At 36.9% G+C, this 24691-nt stretch overlaps 1 protein-coding gene across 5 annotated transcripts in view; it reads left to right on the plus strand.

The window, feature by feature from the left end:
* Positions 1-24691, plus strand: part of DAZAP1 (DAZ associated protein 1) — a 35423-nt gene that overhangs the window by 1432 nt on the left and 9300 nt on the right. For 3 of the 5 annotated variants that reach the window (XM_077805409.1, XM_077805412.1, XM_077805411.1), the window contains exons 2-8: positions 7827-7867; positions 8456-8622; positions 8901-8966; positions 12802-12912; positions 16218-16266; positions 21041-21123; positions 24480-24633. In XM_077805409.1, coding sequence (XP_077661535.1) covers positions 7827-7867; positions 8456-8622; positions 8901-8966; positions 12802-12912; positions 16218-16266; positions 21041-21123; positions 24480-24633 — 671 coding nt within the window. Of the gene's footprint in view, positions 1-7826; positions 7868-8455; positions 8623-8900; positions 8967-12800; positions 12913-16217; positions 16267-21040; positions 21124-24479; positions 24634-24691 lie in introns of those variants that run through there. The other 2 variants (XM_077805410.1, XM_077805413.1) reach the window with 2 other exon arrangements.

Below are 24691 nucleotides of genomic sequence, written 5' to 3' on the forward strand. Positions count from 1 at the left end.
TTGCATTTTATATCATTTTCCATACACTGCTCAAACATTTGCAATATTAAGAATCACAGGACAGTGTACAGTGTATGGGAGAATTGACAGAAAACTATAGAGTAGTTTTACACAACACTGGTTGCCAAGTGTTTTGTTGTAGTGAAATGTATCAACAGTTGACGGTGAATTTTTCCACCATGATAAACTGTTCATCCTTGTAAAAACTAAAATATACATAAAATCATAAACTAAAACCTTAGACTATATTGTCCAGAACTAGACTCATATAATGGTTCATCTATTGTGTCCCTCTGTGTTTAAGTTCTGAACGATCTCAGAAGTACAAGAGATTTAATAGTACTGAATGTCTTGAAAATAACTTGTCTCAGTGAATGGCGTTTGTCCCTTGGGTTATGTTTATGGCATTTTCCTGTTCTGGAAGTATTATTTTTGTGTCCTGAGCCCCAATTACTGTTGAAACTAATTTATGAAATGCCCTCCCATGGGAGGGCATTAACAGCTGCATTTCTCGAAGAGACTAATTCGTTGCTCTGGAGTAACATGTTTAAAACCGGCTTATAAATAAATACTGGACAGAATATTATGCTAACTCACATTCTGGACAATGAGCTTGTTGTGGATTGCAAATTGCTCATAATTTCACTCCTTACGTTTATATTTAGGTGTGTAAGGATCCGGTTTTAGTTCGTAAAAAACATAGTCATTAATTTATTCATCCACTCAAAAATGCTTAGAAGAGAAAGGTGAAAAAAACAGGATATGTTACAGTTTTAGACAACTTACTATGGTGTCAAGTCTGTTTGGCAGTCAACTAGAAATTAATCTTAAGAAATACAATTTTTATTTTGGAAGCTGTTATAAATCTTCTGTGGCTACCAAATTTACTTGAGTCTGAGTGTTTTACCTTCTAATGCAAAAATGTAAGTTGATGACATTTTTTTAAAAGTTGAGAAACAAAATATGTGGCGATAATTGAACTGTCAGCATTAACTTAAAAAAAGAACATTGCAAGCTTGTTCAAGTAATTTGTATAGTAGAACAAAAATATGAAAACTTTTTCCTATCAATTATGTGTTTCCAGCAGGGTAACTGCTAAAGTTGATATGTGATAATCACTCTGGAGAAACAGTTTGAAATATTTATGGTATTACAATATGTAAAATGTCTGGGTTTGCTGGACTCAGAACTTCCAATTTGAGAGATAATGTCTGAGAATGGAGTAGTAGTGTGCTTTTCCTGCCTTTTGATTATTCTGTCTGACATGGCTTTTATTTTCAGATCACTTTGCTGCTCCTTGTGTCTTGAGATTTATTACTTTAGCTACCTATACTTCATGCTTATTGCCATATATTACAGTTCTGACATTCATGGAAGCCTGGCAAACTCATATAATAAAATAAATCTTTGATTAGTTCACTGTCTTCCCGCTGTATTGAGAAATAGGGTGATGGTAATGAAGGGAGGGGAATTTGTGCCATACAGCACATGGAATTTTAGTTTTGTAAATTTGGGATTTGTGGTTGAAAATATTTAATACCTGAGTATATATAGTCTCATACTGCTGTGAGCCCCTAAGACTCGTGTTCTCTTGATTACTGGTGAAACCTGCTTCTGTTATTTCATACCATATCGGTTATGATAGCCTATGTAATTGAAGGGAAAACCTACATGAGATTCCAAGGCGTATCACCTAGGTGGATGATACATTATACACACAAGGGCTGTAATCCCTTGCACTAGCTGGGACAGATAGAGATTTTGTGGATACTATTCACTGCAGTTACTACTGAGAGTCAAAGAAAATGGTGCACTCCTGGAGGACTCTGTAGCCTACTGAAACGACACTGAAAACAGCTGACGTATTTATCAGCTAGGATATTAATTAGAGATTTAGTTTAATAAGAGTCTTTCTGTTATAGTTAATTCAAAACTTTCACATAGTTGAAAGTTTCAATTGTTGTGTAATATTTCTAGACATAGTTCACACATTGACTCCAGAGTTGGGATGGAGCTGCTTTGCATGTCATTTATTCCTCCTCCACATGTAGTGTCCCCTGCAAACTACTCTGGGATGAGATGAAGCATGCAAAACTTCAGAACCATCAGCTTTGTCTGAGAGAAGTTAACTTCAACTGTACTATGGGTTGATCAGAGCAGCTACATAATGTAAATTGTTATATATAGCTTTGTGAAAACATTGATTTGTGTGTGTGTGTGTGTGTGTGTGAGAGAGAGAGAGAGAAGTACACTTGCACAATACTTGAACTGATGGCAAGAGTTTACTGACTACCTGTCCTTAAGTGTTCGTACAAGCAAAGCTGTAAATGGCCAAGCCTCAGCTTGTGTAATAAGACTCATGAGAACAGGTTGATGATGGTATAAGCTAAATGTTGCAAGATGAGCAATCCTCTTGCACTGTCCTTAAATATTTCGCTTCTGTCAGCTTTCTTTTATATTGTGCCTATATCCTTGTTTTAGGCAGGTGGGTTGGTTAAATAGGGTTTACTTTTGCTCAGTATATTAGAATCCATCCATCACAGAGCCGAAGGCTAAGATTGTCTTGGCTTTTGCCATTCTATAGTATGCATATAAATAGAAGTGCTCTATTTACATACAGCTGCTGCAGTTGACCTTAGACAACCTTTCTTTTTTGTTTGAATATTTGTCTGTGAGGTGGCTTGAAATAATTTATAACAGAGCTGGAAGGTTTCAGTGGTCATTATCGAGAAGGGGAGCTCCCTGCAGTCAAACAACTAGATGGTCTGTCAGAAACCCACAGATGGTATATTTTTTTATATTTGATAACCTGGCATAGTCTAGTTGTATGTGGCTGATGAAGAGCATATTGCTAATCCAGAGTCCTTGGTTTAAAACAAGCTAAAATCGTTGCCTTTTTTATTTATAGTGAAATTTAATTGTGAATATTTTGTTATACACAAAACTACCTTATTTATTTTAAAAAAAAATTCTTGTGTTGTTCCTGTTAGGCAGTATTAGAAACTTTCTTTTCACAGAATAGGTACAGCATAGGAAAGAGCAGTGAAAGCCATTGTGTGTCTTTCTCTTTTGTATGCATCCGATGAAGTGAGCTGTAGCTCACGAAAGCTTATGCTCAAATAAATTGGTTAGTCTCTAAGGTGCCACAAGTACTCCTTTTCTTTTTGCGAATACAGACTAACAGGCTGTTAATCTGAAACCTTTCTCTTTTGTGGGGACCAGATCTAAGGAAGAGTGCAGTTCTCATCTTGGCCACTTCGGTGAGACTGCTACCAGAACTGTTTTTGTATCTGCCTATGGACAGTTGGATGGAAAGAAATTTTCTTCGCTCAGATAACCAAATAGACCATCTGGTGGTAGACTTGTTAAAACCAAAAAATGACATGTTACTCAAAACTGTTGTCCACAATGTGTGGGTTCCTTTGAACTGATGCTGCAAACACTTCAATGGCTAGAGACAGGACAAAATCATTTTTAGCACCATTATGGAAAACATTCTTGACATGTAAGCCTTGTTTAATAGTATCTTCCAGGAAATCTCCCACTGTTGCACACTACTCTTGGTGCAGCTTCACTGGTGGTAACAAATGATGGGCGTGCCCAGGCATTTTTGGTTTTGTATCATTTAGACCAGCTTTCAGCAGGGTTGGGTTATATGGTAGTTAAAACACTGAAGCCCTGTATACACTGGTATCATTAGTGAGGATATGCTAATGATCATTCCTCCAAAACAATTTAAGTGTGGACATAGTCAGTGTTTCTGTACGAGTGCTGAAAATTGTCCTTTGTACGCTGATAGTCATTTTCTGGACTGGTTCATGTGAACCGACTGAACTGTTCTCAGCAGCAAATCAGTTTTCTAGTGCAGTTAAGGCTTATGTTATTGCTGAGTTGGTCTGTCTATGAACCAGTGACTTAGAGGTGAAATCCCTGATCCAACTAGGCAAATTTTAAAATACCATATAAGTAGATTAAAATTTGTACAATATGTTCATTATTTTTAGACTCTGGAAACCTAAATTCTTAAAGTATATTTATTTTCTGTCATTTGCTGAGCAGCTGAGGTAAGCTTGAGATGTCTTGGAGCAAGCTGGTGTAAAGTGTGTTTAAAAAAAAAAACAACAATTCAAGAAAAATTAAAATTACAGCTCCTGGAATCAAATTTTAGCTCCTGAGGCTTGACTGCAGCCATTTTCTAAACTGCCATACCTCCCTGGAGCTCCTAGCTCAAGTGAACAGGTGAAGTGTATGCTACTATTACTAATCTTCTGTACAGCAGAATTATCCAAAATTCCTGTTGATTAATTACTACTGCACCCACAACTCTGTAAATTAGCTCCTGCTGAGCTGACTGGTGCCTTATGGCAGCCATTGTTAGGGAGTAGCTGGAGTAGCTATTTGTTTAATAGAGCCAGTTTCTTCTGCATAAAGCAGGTGAGAGGAAGTTGCAACATTTTCTCATAGGGTAAAGTAGCTCTTTTTTTTTTTTTTTTAAATCTATGGGCTGAGAATGGGAAAAATACAAATGAAACTTTCTCCTCTCATGGGGAGACACTTTTTTCTGACTTCAGCTGAGCTATGGCCATACACTGCACTATAGCAAAGTGGAAAACAAAAACAATCGACGGTTTCCTCTTTTCTCTGGGGAAAGATCAGGAAAAACAGGACATTTTCTTATGAAGTAGACAGCCCTGTCATATTAGTGTGAACTCAGTTACTTACTAAAATATAACAGGTGGACCTTTAATTAAGATGCTGCTTTTGAGTAAGAGGGCCAAATGTTGGGATGGCCTTAAGTTAGCTTTTAATTATGGGATGCACTTTTTGTATATGTAGGGTTTTTTAAAATGCTAAAATTGATATGCATGTGCATACAGTTGCAAATCAAGTAGTCCAGCATCTGTGCACAGATAGAAATTTTGGGGCATGCTGTAACATGGAGAACTTGTGGGTACAGATTTAGATGCTGTTTCTAAAAACTTGCCCTTGACCCAGATTTCTGCTACATTTTAGTTTAAGAATTGATTTTGTTATTTAAAGAAATGACCATTTTTTATAGTCAGTGTTTTGGTCCATAACTTCTTGATATACAACAGGCATGAGACTGTCCTCACTTGTTACTTTTAAACTGAATCATAAGGTGACATTGTAGGTATGGTTTCACAGTTCAGTCAGTACTCCAAGGTTCATTTTCTAATTCTGTGTCTGACTTTCATGACTGTGGCTGGGTCACTTCTGTTTCACATTTTTCAAATGGGTAAACTGAATAATAACTTCTAAACACCTTGATAAACTCAGATGAAAGGCATTGTATGAATACATATGTCACTGTCACACCTCTTGTCTTTGTAACAAAAGCACAAATTCTGACCAACCAGCATACCTAAGCAATGCATTTTGATTGGTTTTCAAAGCTACCTATTATGACAATTTTACTAAAACTAAATACCATATTTTGGTATTCCAGATGTTCAGTGACCGACTGTGTTCTGTTTTTAAAGGGGGGGAGCACGCAATTTTATGTTTGCCATTCGGTTTCAACAGCAGCAATGTTATTTTTCATAAGAGTTAGTTCAAATGGGCTTGTCGTCTTTACCTAGTGCCCGAAGGTTCCTAGGAAATGCCTTCTTACTACATCCCAGTCTTCTTTGAATGTCACATTTAATATAAACTTATTTCTGGAAACTAAAATAATTTAAGAATTTACTAATGAGTCTGAGAGTCATTAATTTCAAGTAATGTTGTTTTTTTTAAAAAAACCCTCATATCTAATGTAGGATCAAACAAAACATGATGTGCTGACTGCAGAGCAAAGTTTACAGAATTACTAGACTATGTATTTTCCCTGTGGGAAAGGCCTTGGGCATTCTGTTCTATTACCATGAAGCAGAAATCTTTGCTATTAATTTTATGTGGAAGGTGCTCAGATACTATGGTAATGGGTAGCAGTATGTAAAGATAGTTTTATTCTATGATAAGAGCTTGTTAGGAGAAGACTCTTTTCAGATAGAACCAAATTAGCATAAATTTCCACTTTTATTTGGTATCTTGTGTGTCTTCTTCAAGCAGAGAGACTACCATACAAAAATGGTGCAGTCTGCAATCTTAGACTGCAAATCATTAATTTTTGTTTCAGAAATTAGCTACAGAAATATCTTTTTGTAGACTGACTGTTAGGACTTTGTAACTAGCGGAGCCTAACTGCTGTTTAGTTTTCACTGCAGTTAACAGACAACTTGACAGGGATGCTGTTAGGTTAGATTTTCCCTAGAATGATGTACTTATTGTGAAAATGAGCTTTCAGAGACCTAAAGACCAAACATTAGAAATGTTTCCCTGTTTTTTGAGCCACTACACATTTAAAAACTAAACTTTCCCCTGCAGTTTTTAACCTGAACTTTGTAGTTACTTTTCCTTTCACTTATTGACTAGAATCTGATGGTAACCAAAAATGAATCAGACTAGTCTTCCAAGATAAGTGAAGTAGCAACATATAAGTAGCAAATAATCACTTTTAATGTTTTGATGGCTATGTAAGAATTTCTTTTTATGGATTTTTGGGTCTGACTTTCTCTTTCTGATTTTTGGGAAACCAAAGACAAGTGGGTGTAACTCACCTAAAGGACCAATTCCAGCTTACTGATTTGAGAGTAGGGGGAATTCAAATGTTCTCTAAGTTTATAGTTAGGTCAAAGGGAAAGCTGTATACAGAAGTTCCAGGTGATTGGAATTAATGATGGCTGAATTTTTCATTATTGTGTTTAGTTCAACATGCTTTAAAGTGAAGCATGTATCTTTGGTAAACATGATTCCCATTGGGCTTTTACCATATGGCATACAAGAAATTTGCTATATCATTTCCCTGTGTGTACACATTTTATTGCTTGACATTTGGAAGTTGGTACAAGATAACTTTAGTAATTGAGGTGGAGTAAATTTTCATACCCCAGTAGTTTTAAAGATAATCTCTTGAAGGAAAGGTAAAGTGACATACATTAGAGAACTTGGGAAATCTGCTATAACGTTTATCCTTACAAAGGGGATACAGGGACTGCAGTATTTTCAGTGTTTACATATCCCGTTGGTTACTCTACAGTTATTAAAATAATCTGTTATCTAGTTGGGTTGTTGTTTATCGTTCTTAACAATTTTGTATGTTTCATTCAACATTCAGTGTTTAATGGGTTTATTAAAACAGTCACACTAATGTTCTCTGAGCTTATTCTCAGAGGGTCCATGCAAGACCCTACACACTACTTCAGACCCTTAACTCGGGAATAAAATGGTGAATAGATCCTTGATCATACTGTCTGAACTGAGATTTTCACAACATGAACAACACCGCTTGGCCCCAAAGAGTAGATAAGTAAAGATATTTGATGTCGTCTTTCTTCTGGATATTTTAGTGCTAGACATCTGTTTTCTTTTATTTCACGTTGAAGCTATCGATGTTTGATTTACCTTCTGCTTTTCTAGCACATTTCATATCTGCTATTTCAAATGAGAATAAATATATTCATGGTATAAATGTGCAATCCTATACCTGTGGGGTGCAGAAGAAGTAATACTTCAGTGTTTTTAAATCTTTTCCTATACTCATAGTATGTAACATAGCTGAAGATAATCTTGAAATAAAAGTGGAAACTTAAAAGCAAAGGAGAAATTCATCTTCAGGGAGTAACAGGCTTTGAATTCTTCAAACTATGCTAAAATACTACATTAGCTAGATGAAAGCACAAACAGGTTGTGTATGTTATTACTTACAATAATGCATGTTGTTTGATTCAGACCTCATACTTAACCACAATATGTTGTTTGAATTACAGAAAGTTGTTTGTGGGTGGCCTAGACTGGAGTACAACACAAGGTAAGTTATGTATTCTACAACCATTATACCAAAACATTACAAAGGACAAAACTTTATACCTCATACTTTCTTATAAAGTAATATAGTAGTAAAATCTCTGGAAAATTCAAATGAGTCTTTACTACTAATCTTCAATTTTGTTGCTTTTTAATGAATGATGGTAATAGAATTCCTGTAAAGAAACTTTAAATTTAAGTTTCTCTCCTGATTGTGGTGTTCATCTTTACATTGTGTCACTTTCATATCTCCTGGACAAGGATATGGAGAAATTTTATATTCCCTGGTTATGTTGGTTGGTATTTGGAAAAGTTGGTTTTGACATCCCTTAAAGTGCTGACTCAGAAATAGCAGATGTCTGTTTTGAAAACTAATTTACTGCACTATTTTCTTCCATCTGCCTGAGTGGAATTAAAACAATGAGCACCTTTGGTTTTCAGATACATGGCTAGTATATCCTCTTTAAATGGTACAAATCATCAGGTGCCAGGTTTTAGCAAGTGCATATTAGAAGATTTAGACATATCAGTTTTACAAAAAGTTATACTCTTTAATTGCTGGTTCTGCTTAATACCATATTTTTTTTAACAGAAACTCTCCGTAGCTACTTTTCCCAGTATGGAGAAGTTGTAGACTGCGTAATAATGAAAGATAAAACAACAAACCAATCTCGAGGGTTTGGATTTGTCAAATTTAAAGATCCCAACTGTGTGGGAACAGTACTGGCTAGCAGACCACATACATTAGATGGTCGAAATGTAAGTTTACCTTTCACTTTGGTTTTAACTATTTAGACTATGACTAGGTCTTTAATATTTTTTTAAAATCAGTGAATGTAAAAGTAATTTGGGTGGTGGTTGACATATGAATAATTCAAGCTATGTTTAATATAGTTCTTTCTGAAATGTGTAATCTGGGGGTAACTTTTATCAGAAGTGTTAAGTTTAGAGAGTGGCATCCACAGCTGCTTTGAATTCATTTATTAGAGCAAAATATTCTGCACACTCGGAACTGACCAATTTGGAACTTGTTACAGATTGATCCAAAGCCATGTACGCCTCGGGGAATGCAACCAGAAAGAACACGGCCAAAGGAGGGATGGGTAAGGAGAGATCCTTAAAGTATACTGATAGATATATTCTAAGGTCTTTCTGGCTAGCGGCCTGTGCTCTTTACCCCATACACATCATGAATATCATGTTGGTATTTCTCGCAGTTCCTGATCATCTTACATACATTTTAGAAAGCTCTTTAGCCTGCTTGGAACTGAGAGAGAAATGCAGAAGTATTGGTGTAAAACACAGTAAGCAGTTGGTATTAAGGCCAGATATCTTCTTAATTAAATTAAAGCTGACTACATTTTATATTCTGGTGTGTGAAGGAGTTTACATTGATACATGCTGCTTCAACAGAATTTTTAGTTCTAACAGCCAAGTGGTTTTTTCCTAGGGGTGCAGCTCTCGTTGGAGTTGTTGGTTATGCTACTAGGTCTTTTGTTCAAAGATTCTTGCCGTTTTAACTGACATTGTGACATACCTACTGATTGCTTCTAGATGTACAACAAGCCAGAGTGTGGGAATCAACGAAATACCTTTGACAAGAAGCAAGTATGATTGAATGTGGGTAATGGTGGTCTGTGACTATGCAAGGATAAATAGAGTAGAAGTTAAATTGTATGCTTTTGTGAAATTTCAAACAGGCTAAATCTGAATAAGCTCTTATGTCTGATTTACAAGAGTCAAACAAAGTTCAAGAATTTCATCAACACTTGTATTTTGGGTTTTGGGTTTTTTTGGTGGGGGAGGCGGGAGAGGTAGGGGGATGAATTACGGTAATTAAAAACTTATTTATGTTCCTTATACTGTGGTAGCATCAGGTATTGTACCATAGCTTAACTTCCACCGCCATCTTTTTGGGGAAGAAAACTGGATTGTTGCTCTGTTTAAAGTTCTGCTATATTTTGAACACATTTTTTTCTGAAATATATTTATTTTACTTGTTTAATTTTAGTACTGTTCTGTCTCCTGTTTGTGTGTGGTGGTGGTGGTGTTGGTTTTTTTTAATCTAACTGGTAAAGTAGCTGTTTAGCATCTACTTTTTTATCTGTTGTTTGGATAGTGTAACTTCTAAAATCTATGAGTGAGCATGCAAAGCACAAAATGAGGATGAAATCTTTGCAGTTATAGGCAAAAGGTTTTTGACTGACCTTTTTTAATCAACTGATGTCCCTTTCAGTCTTCCTTTATGGTTAGGTCTACAAATTGAGCTCTGTTTCAGAGGGGTAGCCGTGTTAGTCTGTATCAGCAAAGACAACAAGGAGTCCTTGTGGCACCTTAGACACTAACATTTATTTTGGCATAAGCTTTTGTGGGCTAAAACCCACTTTTATCAGGTGCATGAAGTGAAAAATACAGTAGGCAGGTATATATATTACAGCACATGAAAAGATGGGAGTTGCCTTACCAAGTTGGAGAGTCAGTGCTAATGAGGCCAATTCAATCAAGGTGGATGTCACCCATTCCCAACAGTTGACAAGAAGGTGTGAGTATCAACAGAGGGGAAATTACTTTTTGTAGTGACCTGGCCACTCCCAGTCTTTATTCAGGCCTAATTTGATGGTGTCATGTTTGAAAATTAATTCCAGTTCTGCAGTTTCTCATTGAAGTCTGTTTTTGAAGTTTTTTTGTTGAAGAATGGCCACTTTTAAGTCTGTTATTGAGTGTCCAGGGAGATTGAAGTGCTCTCCTACTGGTTTTTGAATGTTACAATTCTTGATGTTTGGTTTGTGTTAATTTATTCTTTTGTGTAGAGACTGTCTGGTTTGGCCAGTGTACATAGCAGAGGGGCATTTCTAGCACATATCACATTGGTAGATGTGCAGGTGAATGAGCCCCTGATGGTGTGGCTAATGTGGTTAGGTCCTATGACTGTGTCCCTTGAATAGATATGTAGACAAAGTTGGCAACAGGGTTTGTTGCAGGGATTGGTTCCTGGGTTAGTGTTTTTGATGTGTGGTGTGTAGTTGCTGGTGAGTATTTGCTTCAGGTTCGGGGGCTGTCTGTAAGCAAGGATTGGCTTGTCTCCCAAGTTCTGTGAGAGGGAGGGGTAGTCCTTCAGGAGGTTGTAAATCCTTGATGATGCACTGGAGAGGTTTTACTTGGCGGCCGTAGGTGATGGTTAGTGGCTTTCTGTTACTTTCTTTGTTGGGCTTGTCCTGTAGTAGGTGACTTCTGGGTACCCTTCTGGCTCTGACAGTCTGTTTCTTCACTTCCCCAGGTGGGTATTGTAGTTTTAAGAACGCTTGATAGAGATCCTGTAGGTGTTTGTCTCTGCCTGAGGGACTGGAGCAAATGAGGTTGTATATTAGGGCTTGGCTGTAGACAATGGATCATGTGATGTGGTCTGGATGAAAGCTGGAGGCATGTAGGTAAGTTTAGCGGTCAGTAGGTTTCTGGTCTGGGGGCGGTGTTTGTGATTATTGCTTATTTGCACTGTAGTGTCCAGAAGGTAGATCTCTTGTGTGTACTGGTCCAGGCTGAGGTGAATGGTGGGGTGGAAATTGTTGAAATTCTGGTGGAATTCCTCAAGGGCCTCCTTCCCATGCATCCAAATGATGAAGGCGTCATCAGTGTAGCGCAAGTAGAGTAGGGGTGCTAGGGGACGAGAGCTGAGGAAGCGTTGTTCTAAGTGAGGCATAAAAATGTTGGCATACTGTGGGGCCATTCGGGTACCCATAGCAGTGCCGCTGACTTGAAGGTATAAATTGTCCCCAAATCTGAACTCTGTTTCTGAGGAACAGTAAATCCTGAACATGAATTGCTTGGTGTAAGCTTCATCTATCTACTTGGGGAATATGATGGGGATATATTATATTTAAAATGGCTGCGGGAATAGGTGCACTTGGGTAAAAGTTTCAGAAGGACTTAAATGACTTAGGAGCCTGCGTCCTTTTGACTTTCATTGAGATGTGGGCCCTAAGTGTGTCATCACCTTTTTAACACAACTTGTGGTTTTGAGTCACTTAGTCACTTCTGAAAATTTTATCCTGAGTGTCTATCCTGTAAGCAAATATACTGAAGTAGAAACTATCTGACTACAGTTTAGGGCTGATCAGTGTAAATTCTCTGCTACCCAATTTACCCCAAAAAGTATTGTTCTAATTACCCAGAATTGTAGAAATCCATGAAAAAGTTACTTTAATGAAGTCTGTTTTACTTGGACTCTTATCTTGATTTCCCAGAATAACATGTTTAGCCTTCCACTGGTTGTGAACCAAGTCCACCTGGCTTGTAAATTCATGGTTGCTGAAATTGAGTATAGAGTCAACTGTTGATAGGCCTCAACCTTTTCCAGGCTGTAAGTAGCTCTCACTTAAAAAAAGTGGCTTTAAGTAATCCGTGACTCTGATTCTTCGATAGCCACGGGAATGTTTAGATAGAGTACAGCCCAGGTCTACTACAGATGTTCCTCCACCTTTATTTGGGTGATTGACTAATCAACATTCAAGTTCTGCTAATGACATCAGTAATATTTTAATTACCCAACTTTTGTGGATTGAAAGAATGTAAATGATAGTGTCTAAAAATCCCCTTAAGGTTAAGAGGATGCACAACTCACAACCTGCTGGTTAATACTGCTTAATTAAGAAATTAATAAATAAATGCTTTCAGAACATTGCCCTCAGTTCTCATCCTTACCAAGAAAGAACACCAAGTTATAGCTAAGCATACCAAATTAATGAATCCAGAACAGGCTTTTGCTCCATTTGAAATAAAATGGGTGGCCTGCAAGTTTGGACTTCAATTTGAATTGTGACTTTTGTAGTCCTAGAATGCAAAATGGATTAGAACAACCCACCTTCATGTACCAGTGGAGGAGATTATGCTACGGTGTTTATCACAGTTCTAACTAACAGTATTTTATTCCTCTTGATTTAGCAGAAAGGACCCAGAAGTGATAACAGTAAATCAAATAAAATTTTTGTTGGTGGGATCCCCCACAACTGTGGAGAGACTGAGCTCAGGGAATACTTCAAGAAATTCGGAGTGGTGAGTCATTCATCATCATGGCAAGCATCAGCTGGTTACAAGATGTTTTTTCCCCCTGTCTTCATTCTGATTTCATTAAGCTGTCAAATCTTAGTGTTAATTTAGGCAAACTGCCAAAGAGACATATTGACGTGTTTTGTGATAAAGTACAGTAAATGTTTACTTTTGCAGCACATTTGCCATTTTTCATAAGATCTCTTGCCCTCATGTGCACAACTTGTTATGCACCTTCCCTTGCCTCCTTTGGTTTAGCTATTCCTGATACTATTTTCTCTCCCCCCTTCAAAGGGGGGGGGGAACCCTCGAGTTTAATTATGACTTGAGTATAAATGTGACTTATCACCCTCCTTTCAGCTGTTGTTCTAGTGTTCTGTAGTTTTATTATGAAAACTTTCCATTTGCTTTTGGAACAGCAGGTACTTCAGTGAATTTGCATCACCACAGGTCTCTGTCCTCTACCAAGTAAGCAAATTGGTGAAAGACTTTTTGGTGATCCACTTGACATTGTTTTGGTTTCATGATGCTGTTTTAAAAGTAACTGAATTCTTCCAGTCTTTAGAATCTCATTTCTAGGGTCAGACTACGAGTCATGCAGTTTCTTACTCATGCTTTTCTTGAAATTTTGCCAGCTTCAGTTTTAAGTTGATATAGAATGAAAATTTCCAGATATGACTTCATTAAACTCACATTTATTTCTACTTTTATTGTCAGATTTTTTCTGGAATAGGTAAATTGTTACAAGGTTCAAAGATTAGTTTGTATATTAAGTTCAATTTAAAATATTGTGGAGTAGTATACATTTTATATGACTGTTCATGTCAGTTGTATTGGTCATAATGTCAAAAGCAAAGAGATTCACAGTGGCTATTGATTGGTTGCCATCACTCCAAAATGCTTTTGTCACCATCTTCACCTTTAAATCACCTATCTTTCTAAATTCCATCAGCAGTCCAAAGCATCTATATAGCCATCTTTCTCAAGTGGTATAATGTTTTTCAATGAAAGTTGATTAAAACAATCTTTTAAAAAAAAAAAATTACCAACACCAATGGCTAATAGATGTTTCTTTAGTTTGAAAAGCTGCGACAGACTGAGTTTACAAATAAAAATGGGGAATGGAATCCATAGTTGTGGAGCATAATTTCTAAAGGCTCTTCTCGCAGACTTATGGCTTTCCAATTCTGACCTGGATGGCTTGGGAGATACAGGGTTAAGTTCCATCAGATATAGGAGGCCACAACCATTGAGTGTAAGTGCCATAAAAGTAAGTAGAACACTTTATAGTTAAAATAGAATTTGGGGAGCCAGGGTAGCATTCTTAAGACAGGTTTCAGAGTAACAGCCGTGTTACTCTGTATTCCCAAAAAGAACAGGAGTACTTGTGGCACCTTAGAGACTAACCAATTTATTTGAGCATAAGCTTTCGTGAGCTACAGCCCGATGAAGTGAGCTGTAGCTCACGAAAGCTTATGCTCAAATAAATTGGTTAGTCTCTAAGGTGCCACAAGTACTCCTTTTCTTTATTCTTAAGACAAGAATTGTGTGTATAGTCATTTAAGTACCTGTAGAAATCTGGGATCCTGCATTCTGAGAAAAACACATTCAAGAGCACACAGAATTACAGGTATAGCAGCCTGAAAAACTAGAAGCTAAGACACAACACAAAAAGGCAGGCTCTGATTCTAAGAGACCTATGGGGATTATTACTGACCAGTGTGGCAAGGAGGACTCAAACCAAGCCAAAGCAGTATCGAACAGACCAGCAGAACAGATGTGTCAAAATAATATATGGCTTGCTATCATGCTGCCAAATGGCCTACCAGCTCTAAACGATGACAAACCTGAGTCAGCAGAGTTCGATAATATACCTTCAAGTGAGTGTATCTTTTGTGGTGATCTCCAAAACATGACTGGAATCTTTCAGAGAAGTTGGAGAGCAAGACAAATGGGTATCAGACTAATAGATTATTTCAGCTGCTTGAGATACAAATGTTCTAAGCTAAATTGAAAGTAGTTTTTTAAGGCAGGGATGTAGTGATATAGGAATAGCCACAAGATTATGAAACTGGAAACTTTCTGGTTTATTTTTATATTTATCTTGAAAATGGCCAAATAAGCTGCCTTTAAAATTGGCATTAAAATAAATGGCACCCCTGGGGTTAGTCTCTGCAGATCACATTAATTATGCAGTGAATTTTTATTCTGAAAAACCTGGAGGGGGTGATTAACATTGAAAATAATCAGCCCTAAAGCAGTACAGATGAACTCTGTTTAATTCAGGCATGTGCTCTGAACTAGTTGTACAGTATTTTGGAGACTCTGTACTTCAGAGTATTTCAAAATAAAATGGAGACATCCATTTCAGCTCCAATAAGCTTGCATTGAAACTTGCACTTAAAACATGGCTGCTACTCTGAAACCTTTAATATTTTATGGAATTTAGTCTCAATACAAATTTTTCACAATAACTCTCGAGGGCCCAGTTGGCTTTTCTGTGCAATATTTACCAGTGTTTGCCAAGGAAGCATTTTTTGAACTTTTATCCTGTTTTCCTCCAGCTTAAATGATCATAGTTCTCAAAAACTTTCAGCTTCTCTGCATGTGTATGTGATAACATCTCAGACTTAACACCAGTTTTGTAATTTAGCATTATAATCACTTCCATATTTAAACAATTCACGTGTAGAACAATCATTAGCATTACCCACTGGCATAACTTTGCTTAAACATCACAGAAATGTCTTATCTCAGGGACACCACGCTCCACGGAGAGGCATAAGCATGTGTGGAACTACATACAATACAATTCAGAAAAGCTACACAAATCCTATATTAGTCAGTAAAGTAGTTGGAATTAAGGCTGCTTCGTTCAGGATGAGGGTGGAAATGTGCATGTTGTGGAAGAAAGGTAGTTGAGACTGTGAAGTAGTACTGAAAAGGGATGTTGAATGATTTAATTGTTTCCTTATTTTTATGGTCTGGTTGGTGGGATAAACAGTTTTGCAACCGTAACACCACTTTATCAATGTTTTTGGTGGGTAAATTTTGTTGCAGTCCTAAATAAGCAGCAATGTGGTTATACTTTAGCTGCTAGGAACAAATGAACTCAATTAGAATTTTCATAAATGGGAAGTGTTGCTCTTTACTGGAGTTTATTTGCATGTGCTGTGACAGACAAATATTGATGGCTACATCAGACATTTAATTGTGCTTTGTGGAATGAGTGCTGGAAACCAGCCTGATCTACTCTGCTTGTATCACTCCTCTGATAACATAGTTAGTAGAATTTCCCTTCTCTCTTCCAGGTCACTGAAGTTGTAATGATCTATGATGCGGAGAAACAGAGGCCCCGAGGTAAAGGCTGATCTAGTTTGTCCTTGAAATTTCTTCATCCTCTCCTGTAGTCAGATGGCAAACTATTTCACACCATCAAAAAACGTAGTGGTTTTTTTTTTTGTTTTTTTGTTTTTTGTTTTTTTACATTGCCTCAGGAAAAGATTTCAGTGGACAAATATCACAAACGTAGGCTTTTCATACACAGCTTCATTTGGTGTCTTTGTGTTTTTAAAGTCAGATGTTACATATTCATTTTTTGCTGGTTCTTTTTACTTGAATATGAACAGAATTAAACATCTGAACGAACATGTGGTTTTTAAAATAATATTGAAAACGTTCAATTAACTAATTTGCCTCAGATTTCCCACCTCCCCTGTTTTAACATGAAGGTATGTTAAAGTCTACAGTTGCTTTGTATTCAGTTTTTTTCTTTGTGGTTCAAATTATCTCTAAACATGAGATTGGAATCAGATTCATCCATTTGTGCTTTTTGTTTTGGTTAAATGTCTTCACTTGAAATTCAAGGAAAAACAATTTTCTTAAATTACATAAATTACATGCCTTTGAGAAGTTGTTTATATGTTTGCAGGAACTATATGTCCCCATTCATGCTAGAATTATTATTTGTGTTCCTTAAGAAGGAAAGCAGTTAATAGGCTATATGAGCGAGTCTGTAACCTTTGGTCAAAATATGAAGTAATTTTCATGTCATCCGCTTTTCATTGCATCAATCATCTATTTGTTGACTATTACAGAGGCAATATTGTAAAAGTACATGAAGTTTAGTTGCACTGATCACCTTGTAGCATGTGAGACATGCTAGAGAATAGTTTGCCATCTGAACTTTCATTTCTCCTCTGACTCCATTATTAAGAACTATATTCACTTCATATTTATTAAGCTAAGTCAAGTCTTAGTTTTATTTTTAATTTAGACATACATCCTTAGTGGCATATTTAAGTGTTTCATAGTAAAGTACAGTAATGTTAAGTAAGTTTGTTTTTTTTTCTTTTTTTTTTTCCTTTTTCTCTCTGTGAATTGTTTAACTGTGATTAACGATATCTCTTTAGATTTCTTCTCTCTAGGTGATAATTTATCACAGAGGTACAGGCCAGTTCCACAGTCAGAGGAAGGGCGGGCTTTGTCTTTATTGGGGTGTAAACGAAGTTTCAATATATTTGTTTTGTTTTTGCCTTGATAATAGTCTTAATCCTCTTGCAACTGTTCTGTTCTCCTTAAATAGAAAACAAATTCATCCATTCAGTAAATGCTGTAGAGCATCTTATTTTAAATAGAGGCGGCAGTGGAGACCAAAATAAACACCTGATTAAAACTTGCCTGGAGTTTTAAAACTATCTTTTAGAAATTATTGCATCACCTGTATCTTTGAAATATTTATCCCAATCTTGCAACCTCTGAGCAAAAAGGACTAAAACATCACAGCTGGTTTGAATTAATGGCTCCACTGCTAAAGCTGCACTAAACAATGGATAGAAGGCTCCCAATCCACTCACAATATTAAAGGGTAAAGCAGAACTTTAAGACATCTGGGATGAAAGCCTACAAGTCCATCCATTTGAGGGAGTAGTTGTACCCCACAATTCTCTTTGATTTGTCTAATTTTAAAAAATGACTGAAATCCCTCAGTCCTGTCACTGTCGAAGCTTGCTTTTGTGTTCTCCATTTCTGTATCCTCTTCATAACATAACTGCACACAGTTTCTAAACATGGCCTCCTTAATCCCACAGAAAATGTTAGAAAAATTTCCTCATGGTTTATATTCAGTGCTGCTGTTTGTACATCCAAGAATATTTTTCTCCTGCTTGGTACTTTGTTATGTAAAATGCTATTGAGCTTATACTCTTCTTGTTCTTTTGACTTATTATCTTAAATTTCTATGCATTAAATTGCAGACGCCCACTTATCTGCCCAAATTCTTTTCTATCCATATTATTCTGAATTTTACCTTCCTCCTTTGACTTTAGTTGTTTCTCACTTTCTACAAATCCCTTAGTGCATGTCATTTTACCAAGTCACTGAGAGAAAGAGATCAAAATTGGCCCTGTTACTGTCCCCTATGGCAGTATACTGCTACTTCCTCCATCTCAGACTGCTTACAACAAGAAAACTAGGGGCCAGATCCTCAGGTGATATAAATCATGGTTGCTGTGTTGACCTCTGAGACTCTGGCCCTGGGTCTTCAATACTCAAGTCCCCAGTCCTTCACTTTACACATAATCCTGTCCTTTCCACATCCCATACCTACTCATGTTGTTGTAGTCTTTTGTGCAGTGCTTTATCAAGAACTTTTCTAAATTCCAAGTAAAGTAAAAGCATAGCCAACATTATTATTATTATTTATTATTGTTGTTGCTTCCTAAAAGAAATAATCTGCTTTGTTTGTTGTGATCTTTGTTTTCATGCTGTTTCATTAACTAAACCAACTACGTTTCAATAGCTCACAGGTTCTTTCTGTGTGTGTTCAGTTTCTTCGCTCTAGCTGCAATCCAGCTTCACTGTTCTCTTTTCTTGAGCCCCCCTAGATCTCATCTTAAACACAATGTGTTAATCTGTCTAGTCCATCAGTAAATTTTTGCCTTCGAAAAAGTTAGAGCAAGTCTTCCAATAGCTATATTTATCGTTTTTTTACTACATCCTCTTAAAATTTTGTGGCCGTTCCCATCTGCTCTGGAGTTCTGTCATCTGTAATCATTCTCATTTCTTAAATACTCTTTTTATGTTATGGTGTTTGGGTCTTTAAAAAATTGTCTGTTTGCCTGATACATGGCATCTGTCTACTGTCTTCGCCCAATTTTATGTGAACAAACTTTAACGGACCATCTCAGTAGTTGGATGGGTATCATCTGTTTTTCCCTCATCTTTTGAGACGGAAAGCTATAATATTAAACTGATCTAATACTCAATGCAGACTTGAATGTGTCCTCTTTCTGCTCCAGTGCTGGTGAGAATTCCAGTTAACTTCAGACAAATATATTGATGAAATGCTGCTTTCAGTTTTGAGGCTGCTTTCATCATAGACCAACAAAACTTCGTTTATACTGCCAGTCTCTTGTGTGTGGGAAATGCTAAAAGTTTTTTCCTTTTATTTTAATTTTATTTTAGTGATGTCTTTTGCTCTTGTTGCTGACAGCAGAATTTGACCTGCTGGAATCTATTTTGGCCTGTATCTTTGTGTATTTTATATATAAACCTTCTCTACAATAGGCCTCTTTGGGCTTACCCAACCCAGTTGGATAAGCTTAGAGAGACACTAACTGTTATAGATACTGTATTTCTGTTTAACGCTTTAGAGCAATATATGGCTGCTGTCAGCACTAGCTGCAAAGCAAAATGCAAACCAAGGGGGAAATCTTGGGTTTCAGAAAAGCAGAAATGCACCCATATTCCATATGCTTTTGATGCTGCACCTTGTTTTGTTTTTTTTTTCTTTCTAATTTTACTGCTGTACCCCTTAGCTAATTTAAAGAATGGCAAAACTGTTATATACTGCATGTGTTCTTACCTTTCCTGGGATTTGGTTATTCCACCAGCAGTGAGTGGTTGATGGCATGACTCAGCCTTAATGTTCTGTGAAATTAACCACTACTTTTCCACTCTCTAGGCAGTGTCAGCAGCTACAGCCTAAGCGAAGTGGTTCTCAAACTGTGACTGCAGAGAGTTCTCAGCTCACATGGTGCTGGTACCTTCTCCTTTCCAGCTGCTTCTATGGGCATTGGAACCTAGCTGCCTGTAAAAGCAGCTGGATGCTAGGAGGATCCAGCTGGATTGCTGCTATAGATGAGAGGAGGAAATTAGTTGCCCTTAGGAACACCAGAGAACCGGTGGTAGAGATGTGCAGGGAAAAAGGCTACTGGGGAACATATACTGAGATTGAGGAAGAAGGGAATCAGGCAGCAAGGGGAAGGGATAGCAACAAAACAGATTGGGCAGAGGGGAATTGACAAGCAAGAGACATGAGTGTTTTTTGTTTTTTTTTTAAAGGCAACACTGGTTAGCTTAAACAGCTAAATACTTCCTGTTTGCTGTGTAGGCAACTGCTATATTTGGCACAGGAGAGCTATGATTGGAAGGGGTAATGTCCATTAAGTGCTCTCTGTGTTAAGATATAAGAAGTTTGAGAATCTCTGACCTAGGCTGTTAATTTCTGAAGCTTATCATTCATCCATGGAATGGTAAAAATTCTCATGCTTTATCAGCTACATTTCAAAAAAATTTTCTTTAAATTTGTACTGTTTTCTAAGAAAGTAAATAGCCCACACACAAACACAATTTTTTTTTTGGGCGGGGGGGGAAGAGGGGGTTACTTTGCAGCATTAGTAACTGTGACAAGTGTAAGTTTTACCTGGGTTCCTAATCCTAGGATATATTTTGGTTCAAGGATAAGAGCAAAGCTGCCTTATTTTAACCTGCTGTTCCACAAACATTGTTTTTAGAAGTTGTGGTACAGTAACATTTAGGGTGTTGTAGTAGTGTTTATCTCTCCACCCATTTTAGTTTAGATTAGATATAAGAAACTAAACATTGATTTTAATTGTTTCAGTTTGTAATGTTGCATGTATAAAACTAAGCTGAGGCATTAATTGCCCGATAATTTATATATAAAGTACACACTACAGTTTTCTCAGAGGACTGATTTTTGAGAACTTCATAACACAAGCCTTGGTTATCTGAAGCCCCTGCTTGAACCCTTGGTCCGCCCCTAATACTGTTCATCATCCTGTTTTGTGTCACAACACCCTGCTACCTTGATTCACTCTTCGTCGTTGGCTAGGTTTTGGATTTATTACTTTCGAGGACGAACAATCAGTGGACCAGGCTGTCAACATGCATTTTCACGACATCATGGGCAAAAAAGTGTGTAGTTGTAGTTTTATTTTACCTTAAGACAAAACCAAGCCTTGGGCAATTGGCAATTTCACTGGTGAAATAGAATCAGTAATTTGTGGGTTAAGCAGGGAGATCCTAAAAAGTTAAAGAAAATCCAAATTCAGGGCTTTGTCCATGATGATGGGGAAAGTCCCTTGAGTTTGCATAAGACAATGGATATGAGGGGAACCTCTCCTTAACTTGCTGCCTATCCCATGAGAAGGAAACAGACCTTGAAGGCCTGAGTATTTATGCAAGTTATTTAAACAGTTCAGATGAGCCTTTGACCATTATACAAGTAGCAAACTGCTCCATTTGAGCAGAATTTGTATCTGAATAAATTGACTATATGAATAGTCATGGTTTATGCACTGCTACGTGACTGCTCACTATTTTCCTTTTCAGCAGCAGGGATAGAAGTTAGTTTTAATTCTCATATGTTTGTAAATTGAGATCCCAGTGAAATCTCTGAGCTGTCTAAGGCTCGGTTTAACATACCACTCCTTCAGATGTGCATTTAATATTCGAATTTTGAGGCACTTTGAGGGGATCTGCCTTTATACTCTTAAACTTTAACCCCCCAAAAAAGACCATAAAACATCATGAAGGATTGGTTTTTTAAAAATTGGGTCACTTACTGTGAAACTTTGATACGAACCCACATATTCTATATAGTATTTAACCACAATGCAGTTAAGTGACCTCTGGTTGTTTCATCTTCATACTGTGTTGTCAGCACAAGGAGGTTTGATAGGTGAGGGATTCCGCCTTTCTACTCCTTTTGATTGTATTAATCAAATGTGAACATTAAGATTCACCTGTGGAAAATCTAGAAGTAGATGAATAAGTAGTCCCTGAGAGAAATTCCTAAATCTTAATTATATTGTGAATACCACAGCTTCTGAAAGGGAAATTCTGGTAAAATTGAAAATATTTCCGCTTTATACAGCTTAACCTGAATTTGAAAACACAGATGTTAGAAGGCCGTTGAAAATCTACAGTGAAAAGTACCCCAAAGAAACTTGCATCAAAACCAAAGGACTTTGTCATATTCCTTTAACTCAAACATTTTTCCATGTTGAATTTAAGATTTCTACAGCCTAGTAGCTCTCAGGCATTTCCTTAGCTGACAGGTAATGTGTTCTTGTGGGTTAGTGCAAAATTTGCATTGTTAAATTACAATGCTCTGTACAAAGTGCTTTAAAAAGTCACTGTTAAAGTTTAACCATTTAAAGCGTTACTACCCTATTTCGATACACTGAAACTATAGTCACATTGAGAAAAAGAATGGTTTACTAATTAATACAAATGAATTATCTACGTGAACACACTTTTGACCCAAATCTTGGAAGGAGGAACGAACATAACTTTCTTACTGTGAGTAGTTGAATCAATGCAGCTATTTACATGAGTAAAGTTGTGTGTTTTCAGGATTGGCACATTTATTTACTTATGTTATCCTCTGTGCATCTATTGCTTTTTCACTGATATTCCCTTAAACTTTGGAAGAACTACTTAAATTAGAGGACAGATTGCAAAGCAGTATGCCATTTATGAGCAGAACCAAGGGATGCCACGGCTACTTTTTTATGGTTCTGTAAATCTGTGGCGAGCCTCCTGTAAATCTAAAACATGCACAAATGTATGCAGTATTTTCCCAGGTTGCATGAAAGAAACCTAGGTAGTTCTTCCTCTTGTGTTTATAACTTTGGCCTTGAGCAGGTCTAGAATTCTCACCTTGATCCTAAAATTTGTTTGCATTAGGTTGTCCCAATCCCTAGTTTAGGCGTCTTAACACATCCAAATGCCAGTGTACAGGTTAATTAAATCTGCCATTTAGATAAATGTAACATTAGATAGTCCACCCCCTTCATTTATTATTAATAGACGCTTCAAGACTTTGAAATACATTTTTAATTCTCAAAAAAGAATTGCTGAAGTGAATCTGCTTCCGTATGTTACTGAAAGAAAAAATTTAAAATTACGAGCAGGATTTTGCTTGTGTAAGCAGTAACTGAATTCCCTTCAGGAAAATGAGTTAAGGCTCATTAATTTGAATTCTTTGAGGAATTCCCTTGGTTCCTCTCTAGCAGGGCCTTCAGCTGACAGAGGTTTGGTTACTGTCATGTATAATGTCCTTGAGGCATCTTCAGAAGAAGGGGAGGGAGGCCTTTGTCCTTGTGCTGTGCCAATTTCCTGTTTGTTCTCTAACATGAATGGTTTTAAGACATAGCAGGAAGAATACTTTTATTTTCCGTACTACTCAGGCCCATTAGCGATTGAGGTTTATTTTCTTTGTACTCTGGCATCCACTAAAATTAATCGTAAAATAAAAAAATACTTTAATTCAGCATACATGAGTGCTGAGTGTTTCATTAAATCAGAAACTGGATTTTTTTGTTGAGAGGTTTATATTGAATGTGGAGCTTATTTGAAGTAGGTCAGATGCACTTGATGCCTGGGGCCCTAAGACATTTTATCTTTACATGAAATAAGTTAAGCACTGAGGCTTATTAACACTTTTAAAAACAGGAAGGTTTTTGTCACTGACTTAACACAGTATGAAGATTTGCTTCTTATTGACTCAACTGTCCATTTTTATTACTTGCATGTTTGTTTACTTTTTTGTTAGATGTAATGTAAGATTCTCTTATCACATCCATTCCCTCTGACATTGTTTGAGTTATTTGAGATTCTTTAAGCGTTAGCCTGGGGAAGGTAAGTCTTTATCTTCCATTAGACATTTAAATAAAACCTAAGTAAAAAACCAAACAAACGAATGTGTGTTTCTCAGGTATGAACAGAGCTGAAATTGCAGGTAGATGGGGTGGGTTTAAACTATAACTTCCAAATGAACCCCAATCATCCATAAATGTTAAAGCATTAGTATCCTTTTTCAGAGTGGACTCTTTGCTTGTAGAAAGATCTTTACTAAAATTGTTTTCTTCTTTGTAAATGTCACAGTGAACATTTAAAATATAGTCTAAAGGCTAAGTTAAAAAGATTGTGCCTATAAATTTTTAGCAAAGAGCCATTGTAAGAGGGTACTGCTGCTTTAAGATGAGCAAGCAAATGACTACTTAATATAATGGAACAGAAATTGTTTGTAGGACATGTTTTGCTTTAAATATATGTTGATATAGGACTTGTAATGTCTTACTATCGCATCTATTGTACCTGAGAAACATTTTTTAATTACTGGCCTAACTAGTTTTATAATTAAGTATTTAGACATAAGTCATAAGGTGCTAAGTGTAGTCTTAAGTGTAATTAAGGGTGTGTGTGAAGGGAAGGGGGGTGAACTAACCTACATCATCTCCTAAATGGCTAATCTGTTTGTTTAGGTGGAGGTAAAACGTGCAGAACCTCGTGATAGCAAAAGCCAAACTCCAGGGCCACCGGGTGCCAGCCAGTGGGGAAGCCGGATCATGCCAAGTGCTGCCAATGGCTGGGCAGGTCAGCCCCCTCCTACCTGGCAACAAGGATACAGCCCTCAAGGTAAATTTTCTTTTGGGGGTTTCAGAGACCCAGAGTCAAAGGTGTGATTCCTGTCTTC

This window comes from Eretmochelys imbricata, chromosome 25 (assembly GCF_965152235.1).
Source record: "Eretmochelys imbricata isolate rEreImb1 chromosome 25, rEreImb1.hap1, whole genome shotgun sequence".
NCBI classification, from domain to species: domain Eukaryota; kingdom Metazoa; phylum Chordata; order Testudines; family Cheloniidae; genus Eretmochelys; species Eretmochelys imbricata.